This window comes from Eptesicus fuscus, chromosome 17 (assembly GCF_027574615.1).
Source record: "Eptesicus fuscus isolate TK198812 chromosome 17, DD_ASM_mEF_20220401, whole genome shotgun sequence".
NCBI lineage: Eukaryota > Metazoa > Chordata > Mammalia > Chiroptera > Vespertilionidae > Eptesicus > Eptesicus fuscus.
In genome coordinates, this window is record NC_072489.1 from 42,391,680 (window position 1) to 42,417,327 (window position 25,648).

At 39.6% G+C, this 25,648-nt stretch overlaps 1 protein-coding gene across 4 annotated transcripts in view; it reads right to left on the reverse strand.

Moving 5' to 3' along the window:
* The window catches only part of ERLIN1 (ER lipid raft associated 1), a 38,473-nt gene extending 13,193 nt beyond the window's left edge, over positions 1–25,280 (reverse strand). The window contains exons 1-9 of one of the 4 annotated variants that reach the window (XM_008144177.3): positions 25,253–25,280; positions 24,807–24,929; positions 23,001–23,082; positions 19,354–19,400; positions 16,056–16,117; positions 13,322–13,447; positions 10,243–10,316; positions 3,943–4,001; positions 1,081–1,172 (exon numbers count right to left, since the gene is read on the reverse strand). In XM_008144177.3, the coding sequence (XP_008142399.1) occupies positions 1,081–1,172; positions 3,943–4,001; positions 10,243–10,316; positions 13,322–13,447; positions 16,056–16,117; positions 19,354–19,400; positions 23,001–23,082; positions 24,807–24,919 (655 nt within the window). In that variant the 5' untranslated portion in view covers positions 24,920–24,929; positions 25,253–25,280. Of the gene's footprint in view, positions 1–1,080; positions 1,173–3,942; positions 4,002–10,242; positions 10,317–10,966; positions 11,070–13,321; positions 13,448–16,055; positions 16,118–19,353; positions 19,401–23,000; positions 23,083–24,806; positions 24,930–25,252 lie in introns of those variants that run through there. The other 3 variants (XM_054729041.1, XM_054729042.1, XM_054729043.1) reach the window with 3 other exon arrangements.
* Positions 25,281–25,648: the final 368 nt, after the last annotated feature.

Below are 25,648 nucleotides of genomic sequence, written 5' to 3' on the forward strand. Positions count from 1 at the left end.
GATCTCTCACATCCATGTTTCTCTCTCTCTCCCCTTATCCCTTCCACTCTCTCTAAAAGTCCAAGATAAGAATTAACAACAACAACAACAAAAAACAAGTTATGAAATAAAAGGTAGAGTCTGATAGCATTTTTGTAGTTTAAAAGAATCTGTGAATTATCACATTCTTTCAGTGAAAGTATAAAAATATGGGTAGAAAGCTATACATCAACTTCAGAATACAAGCTACTCTGTGAAGACGGTTCAAAAAATAAAACCAGGGAAGGGTCTACAGGAGGCTTCAAACAGATATATAATTTTCTTAAAGCAAATATAATTTGAAGAAAATATGGCAAAAAGTTAAGCCTTCATTATATTGTTCTCTGTATATTCTGCATATATGAAATAGTCAATGAAAAACTCCTTAAACTTTCAGCATCCAAGAACAAACAACTGGGGGCCTAAAATGGCAATTTAATATACAGTACCCTGGAGTGTTAGGGAAGTCACTGGTTCCTGTAAGCAATCTTGCTGCTTTCGGAGGTGGTATTATTCATCTATCCAGATAAAACTAGTTGCATGCCAACAGCAAGGATACATACTAAAATGGCAATTTAATATACAGTACCCTGGAGTGTTAGGGAAGTCACTGGTTCCTGTAAGCAATCTTGCTGCTTTCGGAGGTGGTATTATTCATCTATCCAGATAAAACTAGTTGCATGCCAACAGCAAGGATACATACTATAATCTTGCGCTTTTGCCTAAAACTTCTCTCTCCTAAATCTGTATAAACAAAAACCCTATTCCACAGAGGCTAGACTGCCCCCAAATCCTGTCTACTTTCCCAGTCCTTGAAAAAGACAACAGTCGTGGCAGCAATGACATGGTGGAGAGCCAAAGAACTTTATTACGTACTGGCCTCATCTGCTTTAAAAGAATTTAGAAAATCTGACTGTATAAAGAAGTTTCCAGAATTCTAAACTATGTATGATTCAATCTTATTTGAGTCCCATCAATATCTAATATGAAGCTGACAAAGAACAGGACAAACTCACAACACATGTACTCAGAGACAGCCATTTCGGAAATAAATCCAAATACCTATAATAGCCTTTTTCCGCTCTGTCTCAGCTTCTTTCTCCACCACCTTTTGTTTCTGGGTAGCTATAAGAAGTTTTGTCTTCTCAGCCTCCCTGTGGACAAAATATTATAAAAATTAGAAATAACATGCAGTCACAGGAAGTAATTCTGATTCTATAGTGGGTCAGAGAACCATCTTCAACAAGAACTTTTTGAATCATTAAGATAGGCAAAGAGAGGTGTTACCCTATTTTATATACAATGAATCTGAGGTTGAAATGTTAAATGATTGCCCAAAGTTACCTAGAGATAGGAATCAAATTTAGCACCTTTGAATTTTAATTTGACTTTTTCCTCTAACTGTATGATGGAAAGGCCTGTGATTTGGAAGTATCTGGAGTATATAAATGCTCCTTTGCTGTTAGGCCTCCGTCTAGCCCATACAGCATCTCTGGGCCAATTAGCAAAAGGCACCGACTTCTGGGAAGATGCAGTCCTTAGGTGCATGGTTTTGCAAGCAGAACAGGGCTGGATTTCAGTCTCTCTTCAGGCAGACACCCTTGTGCAGTGGCCTTATTTGCTGTATGAAAGATAAAACTAGATGGCAGTTTACTAGGTGGTGAACCGGGGCTCAATGTAAGAAAAATTTTTCTAAGAATCTGAGTTTTCTAATAATGGAAATGGCTGACCTATCACTAAAAGTATGTACAAGTGGCAATTGGGTGACCACATGGCAGGAATGATATTTTAAAAATTACTATTAGGTGAGTGGTTAGCTTGGATGATCTCAAGATGGCTTTAATTCTGGAAATACAATAGTCTATAAAATTAGGAAAGATCCAGAATTATCTGAAAAGTAACTCCAATGATTTCCCCAAAACATTTACCCAAAGCTCTTGCCTTTCCTCCTGCCAACACTAATAAAGACATAAAATGACATACTGGATACTATGAGGAATTTGAGAGCAGAGAACACATAGTATTCATCTTTCCATCACCAGAAGCCAACATATTGAAAGCCTAACACCATAATGAGCCTTCAATAAATATTTTTTTCTATTAATGGATCAGGCCCATGATCTATTCAGCTCCGCATTCTGTGCTTTACAGTTTTTTTGTGTGTGTTTTTCTAAAATATATTTTTATTGATTTCAGAGAGGAAGGGAGAGGGAGAAAAAGACAGAAACATCAACGATGAGAGAGAATCATTGATCAGCTGCCTTCTGAGCCAGCAACCTGGGCATGTGCCCCGACCGGGAATTGAACCATGACCTCCTCATTCATAGGTTGACGCTCAACCACTGAGCCACACCGGCCGAACAATGCTTTACAATTTTTAAAAAGGGCTCCTTTTCTACAATGAAAAAAGGGAAAATAAAACTCTGCATAATAAAAGATAGACTGGGGAACAATAGGACTTAGAAGTATGTCACTCCATAAACTATTAGTATTATTACATGTTGGATCCCTTGTATTTATACATCTGTTGTATCCCTTTTACAAAGTTACTTTTCCAGCATTGCATATTTTTCCTCTTAACATGTCAGCCAAATTTTCTAGACTTTGTTTCTTCTTCTCAGTACTGTCATATGAGAATAATATTGCCATTTTGACTATGGTAGGTATTCCTCTAAAAAGAATCTTCTAAAAACACTTAGAAACTAATTTCATGTCAAGCAAGTAACTTCTCATACCCAGTCAGCCCTGGACACATAAAAAAGAAAATAATACTCAGGAGTCAATTCAGGAAAAGCTTCCCCAGGGGCAAATTGTAAAGACTCAGGTCTAACTTTAGATACGCAACCACATACAAACCAAACCTTATACCAAGAAAGAGACTATTCTTACCATTATAACACAGTAATAAAATGTAGGCACTCTCTTCAACCTTAACAGCTAGAACTCTTTTTCTCCCCTATTAATATTTAATTCAAGGTATTATTCACAACACAATTACAGCTCCTTAGGCTTCCAACCATAGTTCTACAGCCATCTGCACCCTTAGCCACTGAAGCTGCTCCTGAAATGTCCATAGGGAGAAAACTAGTAAGAGTCTAGTGGGAATTAGGACACTAGAATAGGCAATACGGTAGAACCTCGGTTCTGGAACTTAATTCCTTCCAGAAGGCTGTTCGAGAAGAGGTTTATTAGAAAACCAAAATATTTTTACCATTAGAAATAATGTAAATTGAATTAATCCATTCCAGACCCTCAATGATTCCCTGTTTTAATCTTTGTTACAACATACAGTACATGTCTAAGTTACTGTTTAAGCTATCAAGAAATACTATAAAAACAAAAAGGATATAAAAGGTAAATGAAAATTTAGCAGAAATAAAATGAAATATACAGATCAGACATGCAAACACTTCTATCATGCTTTGCAATTATGTCTTTTTTAAACTCTATCGTGTTCTTACAACTTTCCTTTCACTTTGCTGCTATCACTAAATTTCTTAGTTCCCATGGTGACTTACTGTATGTGTTTAATAATAATAAGCAGCCACAAAAGCAAAACACACGAAAATATTCACAGCACAATTTCCTGAGATGTTAACAGGAGGTTTAGCGGTAAAATGACTCAAACTTACACATTCTCTCCTTTGTTGCCTGAGAGATGAGTAACTGATCATGAAAGGGTTGTTGGGTCGAGAACCCAAGTTTTGTTTGACAGTTGAGACATTTTCTGTGAACTGAAATTGTTCAAGATGGGGGACGTTCAAGAACCGAGGTTTGATTGTATTATTAGAATTAAAGTATGGAATACAAACACATAACACACCCCAGAATGTAATATCTCACACAGACATTTCCTTTTGACTGGTATATTAATATGTAGACAGCCCTAAATAAAATATTGGGATCCCATGCACCATTACTCACATTAACTCAAAATTTCTTCTTATGGCTTCTGGGATTTTGGGTTTTGTAACACGCACAGCCTAAAAAATAAAAGTGAAAAAAAGCCAAAGTATATTTGAAAAATGAATCTTCAAACTAAATCTTCTATAGAAGAGCTCCTCAAGTGAAACTAACAAAACAACTACGACATGGCTAGCTGCCTACTAACACCCGTGGGGATCCCACGAGAAAAATCTACTTTTCAGCCATCACACCTATAATCAAGGATAAGCTACTTCTTATTTCAAAAAAACACACCAAAAAAAACCCACAAAAAACCCTGACTACAAGAAAAACCATTCTACCAGTTGAGGAAATAAACTCCTGTAGGGAACAAGTTCTCTCTTAAAAGACTTTTCACAAAGCTCTTTAGTTGGATATTTTGATTCCTTTACCAATTTTCAAACCAAAGAAATAAGACAGGTAAAATTCCCAGATTTAAATTGTTAAGTAGAAAACAACCAAGAACAAATATGAAAACAAAAAACCCAGGTGAGTACATGCAACTTAACAAAGTGAGTAGTAAATGAATTTACCACTTTCTAAACCAGCAATCACTCAGTACTGGCTATAAACAAACAGCCAAAGACAGAAGGAAAACAAATACCAATTAATAGCTTATATTCTTTCTAGAATCTCACTAAGAACAAAGTCTATTTGCCTTTGTAGACACTGTTTGGTAGAAAATTTGTTTTCCTAATCAGTGTACTTTGACATACTTGGGAAGTGTAGTTTTTGAAGGCTGACTTTTCTACATATAGGACTTGATCTCTCACAACATTTTGGTTTTACTAGTTAAACAGCCCTCACTCCCTCCTACACGGCAAGCATACACAAAACACTGCTGATCTGAAAGTTAATTTTCCTCTGAAAACTGGTTAAACTTTTATTTTTTAAAAAACTGATTTTTAGAGAGAGAGGGAGAAGGGGAGAGAAACATTGATGTGAGAGCCAAACATCAATTGGCTCCCTCCTGCACGTCCCCTACTGGGGATCAAGTTGGAAACCCAGGCATGTGCAAGAATCAAACCTGCACCTTTCAGTGCATGGGACAATGCCCAACCAGCTGAGCCACATTGGCTAGGGCTTCTTTCCTCTCCCCTTCCCTTTTCTTCACCTTCCTGCCTTCCCTTCTCTTCCCTTCCTTTTCTTCCTCCCTTCCTCATTCATTCATTCACTCACTCACTCACTCACTCACTCATTCATTCATTCATTCATTCATTCAACTGGCTAAACTTTTAAGCAACGAAGACTTTAAACACATGCCCTTCTTTTAAGGCATTTGAAAAAAACCTTTTTACAATGTTTAAGCAACATAGCCTTCCTTACGTGAAAGCGAACAGTCAAATCTGCACATAATTTTGAGGACTATCATAACTTATTATAAAAATTAGAGTGAAATGGCTTAAGAAACTGGGGACTGTGGTGAAAACACTCATTACCAGCTGAAGGTGAGGCATGTAAGACCATAAGGAACAATTCCTGGAGATATCCAGAAGACAAAAATTCAGAACCAGAATTGGTGAGAGATGCCATGTGACTATCAGAAATACCGACGATTTCCAATAATTTTAATATGTTTCAAAGAAAAGCATTGTCATATTGCATTTAAGTAAGAGATTAGCCATCTATCTTTTTAGTCTTACAAAAAGAAGAATAAAATAGAACTGCTTTCTATAGATGTCTATCTTGCTATATGAGGCTGAAGAACATACATGTTTGCCAATCTTGGGAAACCTTGTCATTTTCAAATATGTGAAATTATAAACACTTGTAATAGATACCATGAATAAGTTGCATTATGACATTTAAGAGAAAAAAAAAATCCCTAGCTGGTTTGAGAGAGCGTCCGCCTGCGGACTGAAGGGTCCCGGGTTCAATTCTGGTCAAGGGCTTGATTGCCAGTAGGGGCGTGCACAAGATAGCAGATCAATGATTCTCATCATTGATGTTTCTACCTCTCTTTCCCTCTCCCTCTCTGAAATAAAGCGTGTGTGTGTGTGTGTGTGTGTGTGTATAAATATATCCAAAAACACTGACCAAAATGAACATACACATGGAGTAAGGAAAAACAACCCCACAGCCGAAACCGGTTTGGCTCAGTGGATAGAGCGTTGGCCTGGGGACTCAAGGGTCCCAGGTTCGATTCCGGTCGGGGGCATGTGCCTTGGTTGCGGGCACATCCCCAGTGGGGGGTGTGCAAGAGGCAGCTGATCGATGTTTCTCTCTCATCGATGTTTCTAACTCTCTATTCCTCTCCCTTCCTCTCTGTAAAAAATCAATAAAATATATTTTTTTAAAAATTAAAAAAGAAAAGAAAAAGAAAAACAACCCCACAAACTGATGAAATAAATTTATCTGTTGAAACTGACCCCTGGGTTATAAGCATGTATTTTAAACCAAAAGTCAGCATATAATATAGTCACACCACTAAATAAATATCAAGGATGTTATTTTCACCACTCTAATTTACCATAGTAGTTGTTCAAGAAAAATGAGAAGGGAAAAATTAAAATAGTGATTGTTACAGAGAATATTCTTTTAATAAACAAGGCAAGACTGCTCTCATGAAATTTAAAATTTAAGGAGGAGAAAACACATCAGACAACAACAAAAAGCAAATAAATGAACAAGAGAATTTCAGATAGTTAGAATATTATGTAAAGAATTAAAATAGGATGATTTGGGGACTGGGAAATACTAGATTGTGGAAGGTGAAATCAAGATTTTTTTTGGCATAATTATGTAACTAAAAAGATCTAAGGAAATTCATAAAGTTTCAGTCAAGCAAGATAAATAGTTCTTGAGATCTGCTGTACAACATTTTACTTATAGTCAATAATAATGTATTAAAAACTTTTTAAGAAGGTAGATCTCATGTTAAATATTTTAACACACACATACACACACAGCCCACCCTAAGGAAATTAACCAAAAAATTAATAAAGATGGTGAATTCACCAAGAATCATTTGCGTACCTTAATGCTTAAAAAAGGACTACATATTTAACAGCATTAAGACTCATTAAATTCATGAGTATTAATTTAATTTGGCATATGAGTTTCTAACCTAGGTCAGAAATTCTAAAAGAAACAAAAATGATGTTGTGATTACATAAAAGCCATAAACTATGCTCCCAATTTTATTTATTTATTTTTATTGATTTCAGAGACAGGAATGGAGAGGGGGAGAGAAACATCAATGATGAGAGAGAATCATTGATCAGCTGCCTCCTGCATGCCCTCTACTGGGGATAAAACCTATGGGTCGATGCTCAACCACTGAGACACACTGACTGGGCACTATGCTCCCAATTGAGGTACCTGATATGCCTTAAAAATAACAATAATGAAACTCCTCTGGCAGAAATTTCAGCTAACACTGCTGATGAGAGAGTATAAGCTGCTAGTTTTTCTGAAAGGCAATTTGGCATTATGTATCAAAAAGCACCAAGCAGGGCATACACTTTGACCTGTCAACCCTAAACATTAAATACTACATTTAAGAACTTATCCTAAGGAAAGGAGTTTAAAAGATGTATTTATAAGCTTGGTCATTGCAACATACATATAATAGTAAAAATTGGAAGCCATAGAAATTAAATAAAACCATTAAAAGTGATAATGCAGCAAATCTTTATTTTTGACTTGAAAAGATGCTTATATATACTGCTAGTGAAAAAAATAGCTATGGCATAATTCTACTTTAGTTTAACATTATTTATACTTATAAACAATATACTTATTAAGAAGAATCTGGAAAGATACAACAAACTCCTATCTCTGCATAGTAAAATTAGTGGTTAATTTTGTTATTCATCTTTTTCCTAATATCTAATATTTTACAACATATTGCATAACATATCCAGAATATACAAAGTATTACAAACAAATCAGTAAGAAAAAATCCAACAGATAAATGGGCAATTCAGGGAGGAGAATAGATAGGGATAGCTACAAAAATAAAAACTAGAAAGATGCTCAACCTCATTTAATAACTAAGGAAATGCAAATCAAAGAGAGAGATAATTTCAAATCTATCAGCCATTTAGCAAAAATTAACATCTGATTGCTTCAAATCTGGTGAGTTGTAGACAAACAAGTATTCACACATACTACTGGTAAGAATGTAGAATTGTACAGCCGATTGAAAGATAATTTTTACATACAAGGAGATGTGTCAAGAATGTTCGCTACATTATTGCTTACTAACAGCAAAAAAAGAAGTGGGGGAGAACAATAGGGAAATCCTATATAATAAAACCCTAATATGCAAATTGATGGGATGGTGGAACAACTGTTCAATGACCACCAGGGGGCAGACGCTCAATGACATGCACTGACCACCAGGGGGCAGACGCTCAATGCAGGAACTGCCCCCTGGTGGTCAGTGCACTCCCACAGGAGGAGCGCCACTCAGCCAGAAGCTGGACTCATGGCTGGCAAGCAACGGTGGTGGCGGGAGCCTCTCCCGCCTCCACGGCAGCGCTAAGGACCCCTCGGGGGATGCCTGCCTGCTGAGGGCACAGGCTGGGCTGAGGGACCGTCATCCTCCCTCTCCCCTCCACAGTGCACGAATGTCATGCACCAGGCCTCTAGTGGTTATATAATAATGACAAGGAATTCTAAGCAGCTGTTAAAAAGAATGAGCTACATCTCCAAGTAACAAACTGGGCAGAATCTAAGACTCTGTGATATTCACATTTATTATCTTTAAACCTGAAAAGCTACTCCAGCCACAACTGAATGTACAACCAAGAGAATTTTGCAGTTAACTCTGGACATTTCAAATGACCCCTGAACTTTGGTGGCTCCCCCAGGCACCCATCAGAGATAATGGCACAACATAAATGAGGATAGGAAAAACCCTAGCCATCTTTCCAGTCTTGTTTATACGATAACACACGATCACTCAACAGTGAATGCACACTCTCAGTAGCAATGAGACAGTCACTTGAGACATGTGACACCAAACAAAGCTTTATCTTTAGCTGCAGTAACGTTCACCACAACGATCAATTGGTCTCCTAGTAACTCTGAGAAATGATACTGAAGAAGCCATATTACCACTTCTCAGGTAATCCAGATCCAGAACCATGGCTTTCAAATGTTATTGACCATGATATGACCATAGTAAAAGACACATTTTAGGATGTGAGGGCGATCTGGTTGCGACATCTGTCACCCCATTGATCGCAGGGTTGATTTGGCTGATCTGGTTGGCTAGGCGGGTGTCCCCCTCCTCCCTCACCGATCCATGTGTGTCCCTCCTGAAGCTGTGCGCTTGGTCGAAGAAGACGACCTTCCCCCCAGAGGAGAGGACTGGTCTTCAGTCAAGGGGATACGAGTAACTGTGCTCCCCTGCTAGAACCTCCAAAGAAGCTCTCAAAGACACATTTTACAGTGATTCCCAATATAAAAACCTACCCACATACTTACATAACACAAAAATTTTACAGAATGACTTCAACTTACTACATGGCATTTACTGATTTATTTTCCTATTTAATTCCAATTTACTTAAAATGCTGGTCATGACCCACTAAAACTGATTTTAGAATCCACTAATGGATTTCAATTCAATCTAAAAAATTATTGACTCAAAAAAGCAGGCATATAGCCTCTCACCATTCTATCTCCCAATGCTGCTGCTGCTGCTGCCACTGCCACTGCCACTGCCACCACTGTCACCACTGCTGCCACCACCACCATTAATTTCAGCTGCTACCTTGCCTTTCTTTACTCAGGGCATTCCACCCACCTGAAATACCTTCTTTACTCCTTTCCCCCTATAAGTCCTATTAATTCCAGATATACCTAAAATCCCAACTCAATCATAGTCATTTCTAGGCAGACTCTCTTGAAATGTTCTCTTAAACTCTTATAGCAATAACCCAATCAATTTGCCTGTCAATTAATGCTTTAGGACATCTACTTTGTGTAGAATTATTGTCCAAATCTTATACTTGAATTTCCTTTCATAAGGAATACTCTTACACTGATTTATAACCATTACTGTAACTTAGTAATGCCTCACACTAGCAGTATGTATATTTTATTTCTTTGTAAGAGCCCCAGCTTATCTGTTCCCTCTAGGGATTCATGATTAGCTATAAGAGTATTTTATTTTGGCAGAGACCTAAAGTCAAACTGAGAAAGGTATTCTATAACTCACTACAGCACTTCCAATTAAATAACTGCAAAATAAACAGTATGATAAAAGGATCTTTAAATTCAAAGCTCTCAAAATTTCCAGAGAATTTCTCTAGGAAAAAGGCTTACCTGTATGGTGAGGCCTGGTGCCATGACGTTTAAATCTTTCTGCAGAGCTTGCTTCAGGTTTTCATCTATTTGATCTGTTTTTGAAGCCAAAAACAACTCTCATGACACTCAAAATTTATTTTTACATTGTCTTAATATTGAAACAAAACCAATTATTATTAGACCTAAAGTTCCCATGGTACTATTCTTTTATAGAGCTTAAAGTGCTTCATATATATAAACAAATATATGTATATTATATATACCGTATTTTCCGGCGTATAAGACGGCTTTTTAACCCAGGAAAATCTTCTATACGCCCAGTCATCTTATACGCTGGAAAATACGGTATTTAGTTTTCCTTTTGTGTGGGAGAAAGTGTGAAGAATTATCAAAGAAATTAAGTTGATCCAATAAATAGAGAATCTAGGTCTCTAATATCAATTCATTGTTTTTAATTAACACGTCCTGATCCTCATTTAAAAAAAGTTTCTTTCTTCAATCTTTACCCCAAACCTCCAAATAACTATTACTTTGGATTTAAAAACAGAGAGGACAAGATGGGTGGACTGACTCACAGGAAGGTCTCTGAAGCCCACAAAAACAGACAACAAACATGTCACTTCACTTGGCCTTATAACTCATGAATTTTGGATCCACCTCAACAGTACATTCACCATTATTATAAAGACTAGAGGCCCGGTGCACGAAATTCGTGCACGGGGGGTGGGTCCCTCAGCCTGACCTGCACCCTCTCCAATCTGAGAGCCCTCTCCAATCCGGGAGCCGTGATGGCTTAGGCCCACTCCCTGTGGTTCTCTGCTCTCTGCGGGCCTGGCCACTCCGCGCCTGCTGCCCAGAGGCCCTCCACGGCCCAGGGGCCCTCCCCGCCCTGGCTGCTCTGCAGGCGCACGCGCTGCCCAGAGACCCTCCACAGCCAGGGCGGAATGCTTGCCTTGTCGCCGTGGCGACAAGGCAAGCATTCCACCAGGCCGCTCACGCTGCCCGCTCTCAGTGGTCGTCCCCCTAGGACTGGGGGACTCTGGGGACTCCGGCGGGGCTGAGGGGACTGGGCGCCGCCATATTTGTGACAGAGTGACGGTTAATTTGCATATTATCCTTCTATTAGATAGGATGGGTGACGTGACAAATCAGGACAGAACAGTTTTCTCAGACATGATCCAAATAGTTGTCAATCATTGATGAATCAACTGGGAGATTTCCAAACTGATTAACCATCCCTATGCCTGCCTCTAAGAAATTCACTAAGAATTCCAGGAAGAAGTAAGGAGCCAATAGCAACAACCCAATCACTGGTCAACCCAATCACTGGTCAGAACTTTCACAGTTATAAATGAAAAGTTATTTGTGCAGCCCTGGCCAGCGTGGCTAAATAGTTATGGCGCTGGCCCACACACCAAAGGGCCTTGGGTTTGATTCCCAGTCAAGGGCATGTACCCGGATTGCAGGTGCGGGAGGGCATGTGAAAGGCCATCAATGTCTCTCTCACATTGATGTTTCCCTCCCTCCCCCCTCCCTCATCTTCTTCTTCCACTCTCTCTCAAAATCAATGGAAAAAAAATATTGTCAGGCGAGAATGAACAAAAAAGGTAATTTATGCAGAAAAACAATAAATGTAGGAGGCCTGAAGCTGCCATCCTTAGAAAAGCCTGTTTGCAAGTTAGCCCTTGGCTTGTCACCTGGCAACTGGGACATAGAGAGGATTTCCATCAACCCCAAAATTGATAAGAATAACTCACTGTACCTAAATTGTTTATACAAATAATGTGGTTTATGCCAAATACCTGCTTTCCTTCTGGGAGTCTGGAATTTTGATATATACCATGCAGAGGGTGCCTATATGACCAGCCCCCAATAAAAATCCTGGGCAGTGAATCTCTAATGAGCTTCCCTAAGTAGACAACATTTTCACACATGTCACAATTCAGTGCTGGAGTAATTAAGTGTATCCTGCTTGACTCCACTGGGAGAACACTCTTGAAAGCTTGTGCCTGGTTTCCTTCAGACTTCACCCATGTGCCTTATCCTTTTGCTGTTAATGCATCTTAGCCGAGAATACAACTATATAATGAGTCCTGTCAGACCTCCTAGCAAATCATCAAACATGGAGGTGGGTCTTGGGACATAGAGAGGATTTATGTCCAGGACAGAGATTTCTAAATTATCTATTAAAATAGCAACAAAGCTATATTGTAGTACGTTATCATAGTAAAAACAGGATATAGTTATGTATTATGCATTTCAGAAAATGGGTATCCTATATAATAAAACCCTAATATGCAAATTGACCGAACGGCAGAACGACCGGTTGCTATGATGTGTACTGACCACCAGGGGGCAGACGCTCAATGCAGGAGCTGCCCCCCCTGGTGATCAGTGCACTCCCACAGGGGGAGCGCTGCTCAGCCCCGGCTGGCGAGCACAAGAGTGGTGGCGGGAGCCTCTCTGGCCTCCATGGCAGCGCTAAGGAGCAGCAAGCCAGGAGGTAAGGAGAAAGGGATCCCGGACTGCGAGAGGGATGTCCGCCTGCCAGCTTAGGCCCGCTCCCCCCGAGGGGTCCTGGACTGTGAGAGGGCGCAGGCTGGGCTGAGGGACCACCCGCCTCAGTGCACTAATTTCATCATTCTTAACCCTTTGCACTTGCTTGCTTTTTTCTCGATTCCTTTATTCTACTCGGGATTTAATTTTTTAAATACCCCAGATTTTACAAAGTGCGGCAGTAGAATAAAAAACTGGAGTTTCTTTTCATACAAACTTATTTATTTGGATTTTTTTATATTTCAAATTATTGATACATTCAAAGAGTATAAAAAGAGCTGCTACCGATGCTAACCGTGTCGAGTCACACTCGACATCCGAGTACAAAAGGTTAAAAAACAGCTTGTCTGAGCAACTAATTAATCTAATCATAAGAAATTTAAGCTTAAGATAAAGAATATTTTAAAGACAATTGCTCTATTTTAAATTCAGAAGGAATGCTCAAATAGCAAGTTTACTAATATTGTTATAGCATCCATAAACGAGTTGACCAAGATTTCCAATTGGTTACTTACATATTCAAAACAAATAAGACACTTACCAAACAATTCAATGTAAACTTCTTGAAGTGTGTGGGCACTACAAAACTGGTTCAGTTCATGGTGGATTTTATTGAAGATTAAGGTCTTGTCATAGTCTGCAGTGTAGTTCCTCACAATATCAAACACTGAAGAAGAGGTACAATCCATGTTTACTCATGTATCTTCTAATTCAGCCAAGGTAAAAGTTACACTGATATTATAATTCTAGTAGGCAAACTTCAAATCCCATTCTAAGAAGAGTATATGTATCTTGGAGGTATAGGGAACGGAAAGTTTTCAAGCAAGGGCATGACACAATCAGATTTGTACTTCGGCAGCAGTATGAAGATGAATTGGGAGGCACAAAGATCAGAGGCAGGAAAGTGTAAAGCAATTACTACAAAGCAAAAGTTTAGCTGAGAGGTAATGAGGGCCTTAACTAATTGAGGAACAGTGGGAATAAAAGAAGGAAGCAGCTGCAAAAGACCATTTTTAAAAAGGCAGTTTTTAAAGGCTGTTAAAAAAGAGACCAGGCTAGAAGGGAAAGAAGCAAACATTTATTGGGCCAGGCTTTATGCCAGGCAATTTACATACATTAGCATTTATGGTAATTATCACAAAAAATCTAATGGAGGAAACTGAGAAACAGAGCATTTCAGAAATGTGCTTAAGGGCACCTACTAGACCATACCTGAACCTGTGCTTTAACTATTCAAACATGGGGGTTGAGGGATGAGTGAGAAAGGTGAAGGAATTAAGAAGTACAAATTGGCAATTACAGAATAATCATCAGGATGTAAAGTATAGCATAGGGAATATAGTCAATATTATTTTATTAACTATGTATGATGTAAGATGCGAACTAGACTTATTGGGGTGATCACTTTGTAATATATATAAATGTCTAATCACTGGGTTGTAAACCTGAAACTAACATTGTCCATTAACTATAACTGAAAAGTAACGAATTAAAAAACAACAACACATGCTGCTTTCTCTTGTTCAGGCCCAAGGACTTGCTCCACTGGCCTTTCCTTGATAGACAGGCCATCAATAAATATTTGTTGATTAATTCATTTGCTTGGTCATTTCTAAGTGAACTGGTGAACCAATAGTTTCCTCTTTATCTTTGGCTAGAGAAAAGCAATCTCCCTTTCTTCTATTTTTCCAATCACAATTCATCCCACTGATTTGTTGCCAGGGAAAGTAGATGAAAAAGGACAATGAAAATACTTACTCACTGAAAAATAGAATACAAATCCACTTGGCAGTAATACAACCTGTTCTCTGGTATGAAATACTTTTGCTATTTGTACCTGATCCAGTGACATGAAATTTAGCATGACCTTACATTCCAATATATATTTGGTATTATGTCTTCTTAAGTAAAATAAAAACTCCTTAGGGCAAAGGTTCTAACATCACCTTTTTAAATTGTTTTCACCAAATACAGTAACCTGTACATACTGGGCATGCCAATTTTAATAATAAGGATAAAGGTAGAATGGCAGATCTTTCCACTAAAAGAGATCAATGTACATCCATGTTCATAGATTATTCACAACAGCAAAAACGTAAAGGCAATCCAAGTGTCCATTGATGGATGAATGGATATACAAAATGTGGTATATACATACAACGGAATATTATTCAACCTTAAAAAGGACATTCTGATATATGTTACAACAGGGGTCCTCATACTTTTTAAACAGGGGGCCAGTTCACTGTCCCTCAGACTGTTGGAGGGCCGGACTATAGTTTAAAAAAAAACTATGAACAAATTCCTATGCACACTGCACATATCTTATCTTGAAGTAAAAAAACAAAATGGCAAAAACACCCACATGTGGCCCGCGGGCCGTAGTTTGAGGACGCCTGTGTTACAACATGGATGAACTTTGAGAACATTATGCTAAGTGAAATAAGCCAGTCACAAAAAGACAAATACCGTATGATTCCACTTATATAAGGTACTTAGTGCATTCAGAATCAGGGAGACAGAAAGTAAAATGGTAATTACCAGGGGCTGAAGAGAAGGGGAAATGGGAGTTATTGTTCAATGTTTATAGAGTTTCATTTTACAAGATGAAAAGAGTTATCAAGATAGAGTTGGTGATGGTTGCACAACAATCTGAATGTATTTAATACCACTGAACTGTACACTTAAAAAATGGTTAAGATGATTTAAGTTATGTGTATTTTGCTACAAAATATTGGGGGGAGGGATCAAACCAAACAAAGACAGATTTTCTTAAGTTTTTTAACAGTGCCCACTCCATCTCTAGGTTTTCATCTTTTACCAAGAAAATGTTTCCCCCACAATGAGGCTTTCAGATTGCTTTGTAAGTCATAGCATATCTCACAACCAAAAAAGATTTTTCTATGGTCACAAATCAATGTGGCTTAAGACTTAAGCAATTATAGATTTTTTAGCATGCATGGAAATGATCTCTCATCCTGACTAGATAAAATGCTACTTTCTAGAAATTCTAGAAATAATCAATGACAGTCTTGCTCTTTAAAAACAAAGAGTAACCCACACAGTTGCAGAAAAGTCAACTGTCTAGAACTTGTGACCTATTTCTGCCACCATTCTCTCAAAATGGAAACTATTCCAGTGATTATTTTTCTATACATCTAGAAATAAATGAGGTCATAAAAACTTTAAAAGTACCTTTCTATTCTTCAGGGAATCTCTCAGTTATAAATACTCTGATTATAACTATAAAACAACAGAACAGATCAGTACCATACCTGCATAAGGAGCCAACATATTAACCACTTCTATCCGATCAATATAGATCATGACCCCACCACTAAAAAAAAAAAAAAAAAAAAAAAAGGAAAAAGCATGAGCCAAATACAAATCTATTATAATCCCAGATCATCAAACATATCCCACAAGATAGAAATTTAGAAGAAAAATCTAAAGACATATATTACTGATTAAAATGACTCCACTAATCACTACTCAAATAACCCTACACGCTCACCTAGTTCCTTTCATAACAAAGGTTCACCTCTGTAACTGTTGTGATCAATTCAGCTCACATGAAGACCAAACCTATAACCTACTTAGCACTTTGCTCTAACTGGCCAACAGATAAAGCAGTGCTCTTCTCAAACGCTTCCATCAAGAAACCAAGTAAAGCCCTAACCGGTTTGGCTCAGTGGATAGAGCGTCGGCCTGCGGACTAAAGGGTCCCAAGTTTGATTCCGGTCAAGGGCATGTACATTGGCTGCGGGCACATCCCCAGTGGGGGGTGTGCAGGAGGCAGCTGATTGATGTTTCTCTCTCATCGATGTTTCTAACTCTCTATCCCTCTCCCTTCCTCTCTGCAAAAAATTAATAAAATATATTAAAAAAGAAAAGAAAAAAAAAAAGAAACCAAGTAAAGTGGTTCTTCAGGAGGTATGAAGGCCAGCCACACTCTAAAATCCTTTTGGTTTCCTGCTTTATCTTAATAATTAATCAAAGAGTTTTTATGTCTTATACATATTTACTTTTGTATAAAAAAAATTTGCCCCTCAAGTAAAACTGACACACTAGAAAGACAGGTCTTGTTAATTAGTGGTTCCTATACTTCCTGGGCTACCATGAGGGACATGTGAACTTCAACTTGAGGTACATGAAATTATAGAGATTTTGAAACTAAACAACTAAGCCTTCCTACCAACTTACAATAACATTTCCCTGCCCCCTCCCCGATAAGAAAAGAGTAATACATGCTCACTAAAAAAAAAAAAAAAAAAAAAAACTGAAAAAAATAGGAAAGCAAAAAGATTAACATGAAATTTACCAAAAATCTCACCAGCTGCCAATTTTGAGTGATCTCTAAAGGGAATCCATAAAAAAAAAAAAAGGGACAGACAGACCTAGGGAGAATTTATCAAATAACTTAAAACACAGGAAATTTGCTCCCTTTTAAAAAGCATGTGTCCTTGCACTGATGTCAAAGCCTCTTTTATACAGGCTTGTAATAAATATTTTAGTCATTTAAAAAATACCTTCAATTTTACATTATTCTTTTGATACAATTCAATGTACTGATTATATTCTAGAAATAATATATGCCTTGCTTGCCTTTCTTTCCTTAAAACTCTTTAGCAATTTTCAAAGTAAGGTCCTAAAACCAGAAATAGCATTACCATCACCTGAGAACTTCTGCTGGAAATGCAAATTCTCAGGCCTCATTCCAGACCTACTGAATCAGAAACTCTAGATGGTTTTTATTACTACATATGACAGGTGAGATGATTTCATTTTAAACTATCTGTTATTGAGTACTTACTCTGGATCAAATGCTGGGTTAGGCATTTCATATACACTAATTCTATCCCTTAGTATAACTGCAAGATAGGTCTTATTACCTGACTAGAGGCCCGGTGCATGAAATTCATGCACGGGGGGAGGGGGTGTCCCTCAGCCCAGCCTGCACCCTCTCCAATCTGGGACATCCCTCTCATAATCCAGGACTGCTGGCTCCCCAACTGCTTGCCTGCCTGCCTTCCTGATTGCCCCTAACCGCTTCTGCCTGCCAGCCTGATCACCCCCTAACCACTCCCCTGACAGCCTGATTGATGCCTAACTGCTCCCCTGCCAGCCTGTTTGCCCCTAACTGCTCTCCCCTGCAGGTCTGGTCCCCCCTAACTGCCCTCCCCTGCAGGCCTGGTCCCCCCTAACTGCCCTCCCCTGCAGGCCTGGTCCCCCCCAACTGCTCTCCCCTACAGGCCTGGGTCCCCCACAACTGCCCTTCCTTGCAGGCCTGGTCACCCCCAAGTTCCCTCCTCTACCGGCTTGATCGCCCCCAACTGCCCTCCCTTGCAGGCCTGGTCCCTCCCAACTGCCCTCCCCTGCTGGCCTGATCGCCCACAACTGCCCTCCCTTGCAGGCTTGGTCCCTCTCAACTGCCCTCCCCTGCTGGCCATCTTGTGGCAGCCATCTTGTGTCCACATGGGGGCAGCCATCTTGTGTGTTGGAGTGATGGTCAATTTGCATATTTCTTTTATTAGATAGGAGGATATAGGCCTGCTGCATGGGTGGTTTGCCCTGAAGGGTGTCCCAGATCAGAGTGGGGGTTCCCTTGGGGCGTGGGGCGGCCTGGGCGAGGGGCCTGTGGTGGTTTGCAGGCCGACCACGCCCCCCTGGCGACCCAAGGAGGCCCTGGTATCTGGGATTTATTTATCTTCTATAATTGAAACTTTGTAGCCTTGAGCGGAGCCAAGCCTCCTGCTTGCTCCGTGGCCGCAGCCATTTTTGTTGGGATTTATTTATCTTCTATAATTGAAACTTTGTAGCAGAGGCCAAGGCAGGCCAGGGCTGCGGGAGCTTGGCTTCCTCCAACGCCAGGGGCAACCCAAGCCTCCTGGTCTCTCCAGCTCTGTGGCTGCCACCATTTTTGTTGGGATTTATTTATCTTCTATAATTGAAACTTTGTAGCCTTGAGTGGAGGCCTGGGTCTGCCAGGGTGTGCAGAAAGCTTGGCTTCCTCCATTGCCAGGGAAACCCAAGCCTCCTGCTCACTCCATGGCCACAGCCATCTTGGTTGGGTTAATTTGCATACTCGCTCCTGTTTGGCTGGTGGGCATGGCTTGTGGGTATAGTGGAGTGATGGTTAATTTGCATATTACTCTTTTATTAGCTAGGATTTTTACAAATGAGGGAACTGAGCTTAGCAAAGCCAATAAAGGCATGTGTGGCAGCAAGGAGTATATGGAAACTCTGTTCTTTCTGCTCAATTTAGCTATGAACCTAAAAGTGCACTAAAAAATAAAGTCTAGTTAAAAAACCCCCACAAAACTCAATAAAGCAGATGTGGCAGTGCTGATATACGTATGAAGTTAGGTCTGCTGGTTCTTTTCAATAACACCCTAATGGCTCTTAAGATAAAAAGCTCCTGTTTGGAGAGAGGGCTTTTCTCATATAATGCCCAGAAGAGAAAACTCCTGGGGTTACTTTCATGCCGTTTGAAAGATGTTTAACTGATTACAGCTTATGAACAGAAACTCCATCTGAACTAAAGGGAGGTTGGTAAGTGAGGGGAAAGCTTACCTTGTTCCACAAGGCACATTTTTAACTTCATCAGTTTGTAGTGTTGTCTGGGGAGGAAAAAACATCTCAATACTCAGGACACATATTGTCAAAGAACTACCGGTCCCAGAGGGAAAACCTCTGGAGAAGTACTGAGAGGTAAATATAGGAGAGCTCCATTACAATTTTAGTCACCAAAGATTAGCTATCAAAGCAATTTCTTTTTGTATCCCAGCAGATATGAAAGTTTTGAGACAAAATATTTTACAGTTAATGTTTGAATCAGGATGCACTAGGAAAGTTTCAATGTTCAACCTCTCAGAGTCCCTTATTTGCCTAGAGCTGGCCTGGGATTACAAACTACCTGGCTTACCCACAAGGATACTACTATGAGGACTTATGCTCTGAACTTTGATTCCACTGCTAATATTACTGCTTATGACGAAGGTAAAAAGATAACTATTATACACATACAACTCAAAGGTACCCTTGAACTGAAAAGCAATCTTTTTCTCTGAAGCTATAGTCAATATTTTAGTTTAGGCCCTAGTAATTTCTCAAATGGTCTGTTCAATTTCCTTTTTAACAGAAGTGCCACCACCAGCGCTGCTTCTTTCCAACAATCTGGTACTTAATTACTTTGCCCCTTTGTTTGGATAGTGATTCTCTATTGTACTCTAAGGCCTCCAATAGGTGAATACCTAATGAGTATATTCTAGACACACTGTACCTTATTAAGCACTCAGCAACATATTACTTTATGGGATACAAAGGAGAAAGAAAGTATAGTCCCTTTTCCCAAAGAGCTCATTATCCAACACAGGAGATAAAATCCTTACAAAGCAATCTATAACAGGTATAAAATAACAGCGTATAAACTGAATTGTTAGGTATTAAATGGCAGAGAGTAAAATGATAGGTTGAAAAGCTCTCTGAAGTGAAGTATTTATAAGCCAGGTCTACAGGGGGAGAAATAAGAACAGACGAGACAGAGGAACATTTTAGGTTCAATAAATATCCTATTCAAATATACAAAGTTGAGAACAAACAGTACATACTAGTACAAGTGACAGGAAGCAGATTGGCTTGCCTGCAGCAGAAGGGGGGATATAGATGCAAGTTGATTTTCTGAGAAGAGAACATGGTGGTACTAGGTGGAGGGCCCTGCATGTTCGAAGGAGGGAGGGAGGGGCTTGGGCCCTCCCTAATCTATCTTATATACAGCCACACAAAAAACTTTCAAAAATATGTTTTTCTTTAATTCCTTTGCTCATATGTGGTGCCATTCTCAGTATCCATCATATTTAGAGGCAAGAAAACCAGCTGGAAAGCTATTACTTTATTTAGGCTGATTTAGTAAAGGGCATGGAAATTAAAAGCTGTCAGCCCAGGAGTCATAATAGAGAAAGGATTAAAAAACTGGTTGCATATAAAATTCCAGGAAAGAAGAGAATTGAGTTTAATTCAGAGGTTGAAAAATAGGGTGATGGTAAACATAGTGACAGGTTCTAGGTAGATAGAGAAAAGTTGAAGAGATGAGCTAATTTACTGTATTTCCTTCAAAACATTTGTCATATTCTACACCAACATAGAAGGCTATATCTTCTAATATGTTCCAAAATTTCATAAATCTTTCATGTCTCATTTGAATAAGAACAATTTTTAAAAAGGGTTTTATTAATTTTTTCCTAAAATGTTACTGCTTCACATATTAAAAAAGAACATTCCTATTAAGTCACACTGGCTCCACCATTTAATTTTTTTGTAAATTCTAAGTATATTGTTGACATGGAAATCTCTTTACTAATTTCATTTCCATTAAGTATGATAGTTTATTGCAATATATATATATATATTTATATATATGTATACACACTATATATTGTATTTGTTATATGTGCAACTAAACTCTAAAACCTATTTAATGTTTATTATCTGTATCTCTTCTATATATCTCTGCATCAGTATGACTCAACATACTAAGCTCCAAGAAGGTAGAGATAGATTTGCCTGACTTTGAACAGATCTACAAAATCCCCTAATCTCTAAGGGTGTGATGCTGCCATTGATAACATCATTATAAACTATTTGGGCTATTGGTGAGGTCATGTAAATAAAATTCCTTCTTTCACAGAGGAATAACTGAAGTCTACAGTAGTGAAGTGATTTTTGCAAAGTCATATAATTAATTGGTGTTAGAAACAGAACTGAAGTCTCCAGGTTTCTGACCCCATGTGTTCACTACACTCTACTGCTCAATTTAACAATTTTCACAAGTAGAAAGGTCAGAAATATAAATGGGTTACAATCCCTGCCTTCAAGAAGCTTGGAGATTTTCTGGAAAGAAAATATACACAAAAACTTAGAGAACAAACAAGACAATTATTATTAAAAGAAATAAGATCAAGGGCCAAAATTTATAGTATAGACATTCAGAGCTATAGATTAAAAGAGGGATTTGTGACAAGCCTTAAGGCTGGCAAGATTTAGACAGGAGAGAAGAAATGAAGGGAAAGATGAGGAGAGAAGAGGTGATGGCAAGAACCAAGGCAAGTGTGAATAAAATAGAGAAAATACGGAAATCAGTCCAGGTAAAGGAAGAACACATTTCACTTCAACAGATACAAATTCTTGCCCTACGCCATTGAAAAACAACTTGGAAGGAAACCTGGAGGATTTAAGTATTTATAATGAAACTCTCACTTATCAAGAAGACTAGATTTAAATTCCAAGATTAACTATATTACATTTTCCTCAGTCTTAAAAAATTAGCAGGTAGTAGACAAACTTCTGAATCCATAGATTTATGATCATACTGATAAAGCAGTCACAATCTAATCCTATTTTATCATCTTACTAGAGGCCCGGTGCACAGTTTTGTGCACCAGTGGGGTCCCTCGGCCTGGCCTGCGCCCTCTCGCAACCCAGGACCCCTAGGGGGATGTCAGATAGCTGGTTTCGGCCGATCCTTGTAGGCCCGATCCAGACAGGAGGGAGACCAATCCTGTGCATTGAGCATCTGTCCCTTGGTGGTCAGTATGCACCATAGCAACAGGTCAACCAATGGTTTGGTCATTCGGTCGCTTAGGCTTTTATATATATAGATTTAAAAAGATATTTTACTGTTTCCCACGACCAAGACACTGTTCTCAATGATAAGATGCTACTTCAAATATTCTGAAATGCTATTAAAATAAAACATTCCCTAAGGTTCCACATAATATTGTGCTTAATGTCCCCAGGCAAAAATGTGAGGCAGAAAAGCTGTGAATAAAAATTCAGATCCTCTGCGTTAACAGTAGTCCAGGAGCTTGCCTCTATGGAAACCAAACACTGTTCTAAACCAGTAATCACTGGTTTGTTTTTCTAGTTGTGCGTGGAAGACCTGCTTTTATTTTGACAGCAACAGAAAACCTGCTGCATACCACTATATAGATGTGAGAAGTCAGTTCTTCCAAGTTGCCTAGCTCTTACTTCTAACATACTTCAAGAGAGTGAGGTGGTTCAAAAGCACAAACTGTACTGTGACAACTGTACTCTGTACTTTAACTCCTTCATTTAAGTAAATACCACCATTTGATTAAGCAATAAGGAAATCTATCTCCACCCACACCAGTTCCTGTCACACCTGTTTATCCAGTGTAGGGGCTTCCTTAGAAATCACTTACCTGCACAGATCTGAACGTAGTAATGAAAGGCAACATAATGTGATAGCCCGGTCCACTGGGGGTAGTTAGTAAAGCTCCTCCCCTGCAAAAAGATGTTTCAAATTGACAAAATTATAAAGAGAGAAATTCTCTTTCCAAATCTAAAATGCTGTAATAACTATTCACTCTTACTCATGCTATTGACCTATTAAAGCCTCACTAATATGAATTACACATGATGAACAACTGCTAGTCCCTAAAATATCTGCCACAGCTAAGAAGGTGAAAAAAATCACATTAAACTGCTGATGTTACACCTTGTTTCATAAGATGAACCAACTATACCTCTGGGTTTCCAGCACTGCTCACAGGTACAAAGGATTTTCGATGGTTTTTAACTGTCTGAAAAATACTTGTAAAAAGAATTCTAATGGCTCTCAGTTGCTATATTTTGATTGTGCGTAACACTAACACTAACCAGTTCAAAACATAATACATTTAATCACCAGGTTAAAAAAGAAGATAATACAAACTTTCAAGGAGAAAATTTCAGAGGCTCAAGATTCTTTTAATCTACCTATATAATAAGGCAATGAAAATACTGGGTGCATAAACTTTATTTTTACAAACACAGAAAAAAGTAGCATGGCAAGATAAAGAGTGAGGGAATAAGATTAAAAGTAGAGAGAATATAACTGTGGACTTCTTCACCAAATTCTGGAATGTGTGAACTATGACAGCACATCTTGGAAATTATAAAAAAAAAAGGCATTTGAGGGATAAATACTGAAAAGAAGTCCTTTTGTACACAGTGAATAACTTCATAGAACTTAGCTTCCTATTTGAAAATATAAATAGATATGCAAAGGATTAATAACAAATAACTAAGAAAATATGAACTGTTTGAGGTATATCCCTAATTCTTTGAGATCCACACCTTGAAACGCTCTTTCCTTGATTTTACTAACAGGAAGACAATGCTGAACTAGATGGAATTATGAACTAACCTGTTATTCATCTGCCAAGACTTATCACTGAAATTGCATTTGAAACTAGCGTTTCACAGGTAAGACTGTTTCTAAGACTCAGGATGGATTTAAAAGTAGAAATATCACTTTTGGGGGATGATGGAAACAAGCAAAAAGTTGAAGCTGAAGCCCTTTCAAATACATTATTGCAATTTCTCCAGATTATCCTCTCTGTGTCTAGGTCAAAAAGAACTGGTGGTACCATGTTGAAGGAAAAGCTACTGGAGCCCAACTAGAGAGCAACACATCCCACACAATTCGTTTCCTCAACCTGAAAGAAAGGGTAAGGTGGGAGGAGGGTGGTCCATCAATGCTGAGTTTCTGTGTCTCGAGGTCCAGGGATATAACATCTGTGATGGTGGTCATGTTTTGGCCTTATCAGCCAAAACCAGACACTAGGTGATTTTAAGGGGGGAGAAGAGAGGATGTAAAGAACCATCACTAATAGGGCCAGCGTTTCTAAACAGCATGTAAAGTTCAAACTGAAAGTCTGTACAGGTGTATGGAATACGACAATTTACCCATCGCTTCAGTTGCAGGTGGAGTGGCCACTGCCTTCCTTCATTCACTTTTTCCTACAAAAATTGAGCTTACAAGGAATACGTAGGGGCTCGACCTCTGCCCAAAATACACATAGCACTGAAATTGTCCCAACACCTGCAGGGTGCTCTGCAAAAGCCTGCCTCGGCCCCTCGGAGCCAGGACGAAAGTCACTGGAGAGGGCTCCCCTGACGCTGCAGAGGGAACAACTCTACCGGGAGTCCGCTTTCCAGCGGAGCTGACTGCACACGCCGCTCACCTGTAGTACACAGCCAGGTGTCCTTCCTCGATTTTGTGGATGGAGGCATAGAGAAAGGCGACCACCACACCCACCACTGCAGCCACCAGAACCCGGACTTGAGTCATATTCATCCTGTTTCTCCTGAATAAGGGAGGAAAGGACCCCCCAGCCCCGTGAGAGACAGGCCTATCCTGTCCGGTTTCCACCCTCCGCGTCCGCACAACTGGCTCCCTTCCGCACGCCGCGCCGGGAAGTCTTGTGCCCCGTTTTCCTCATTCATTCCTCCTGGCAGAACCCGTTCACCCCCCGCCCCCCGCTCCGCGCAAAACGGCCCGCGGGCCGCCCCTGCTCAGTTAGCGTCGTGACACCGCCTCTCCCAATGGCCGCTCCCGCGGCAGAAGGGACTAAGCAGGGGGTCCAGCCGCAGAGCCCGAAGGGAGGCCCACCCCTCCACCGCGCCTCACCGATCAGTGACGCATCGCCCCCGCCCCGCACGTGCAGCAGCTCCCTCGCGCCAACCGCCGCCAACAGCCGACCCCGCCCACTCTCTCGGCTCTGCGGCTGCGCGGGCACGCAAGCCGACGCAGAGCTCGCCCCGCGACTAAAGAGACGGGGAGCGGAGGGGACAAAATTCTCCGGCTGCCCGCAGCGCAATTTCCTCTGAAAGTGCGCGGACTCTTTTCTGTGCGCTGCTGGTTTCCTGCTCTGGAAAACAAGTCGGTAATCTCTAGAGTAAGCAGGGGTGCCGAATTAGAAGAGGGCCTCTGGAACAAGCAACTGGTCAGTTCTTGTGCAAAAACCCACTCCCTCACTCAAGTGTTCCGTTTATTGTCTTTTTGTGTCTTTTACCGAAGCCTAGG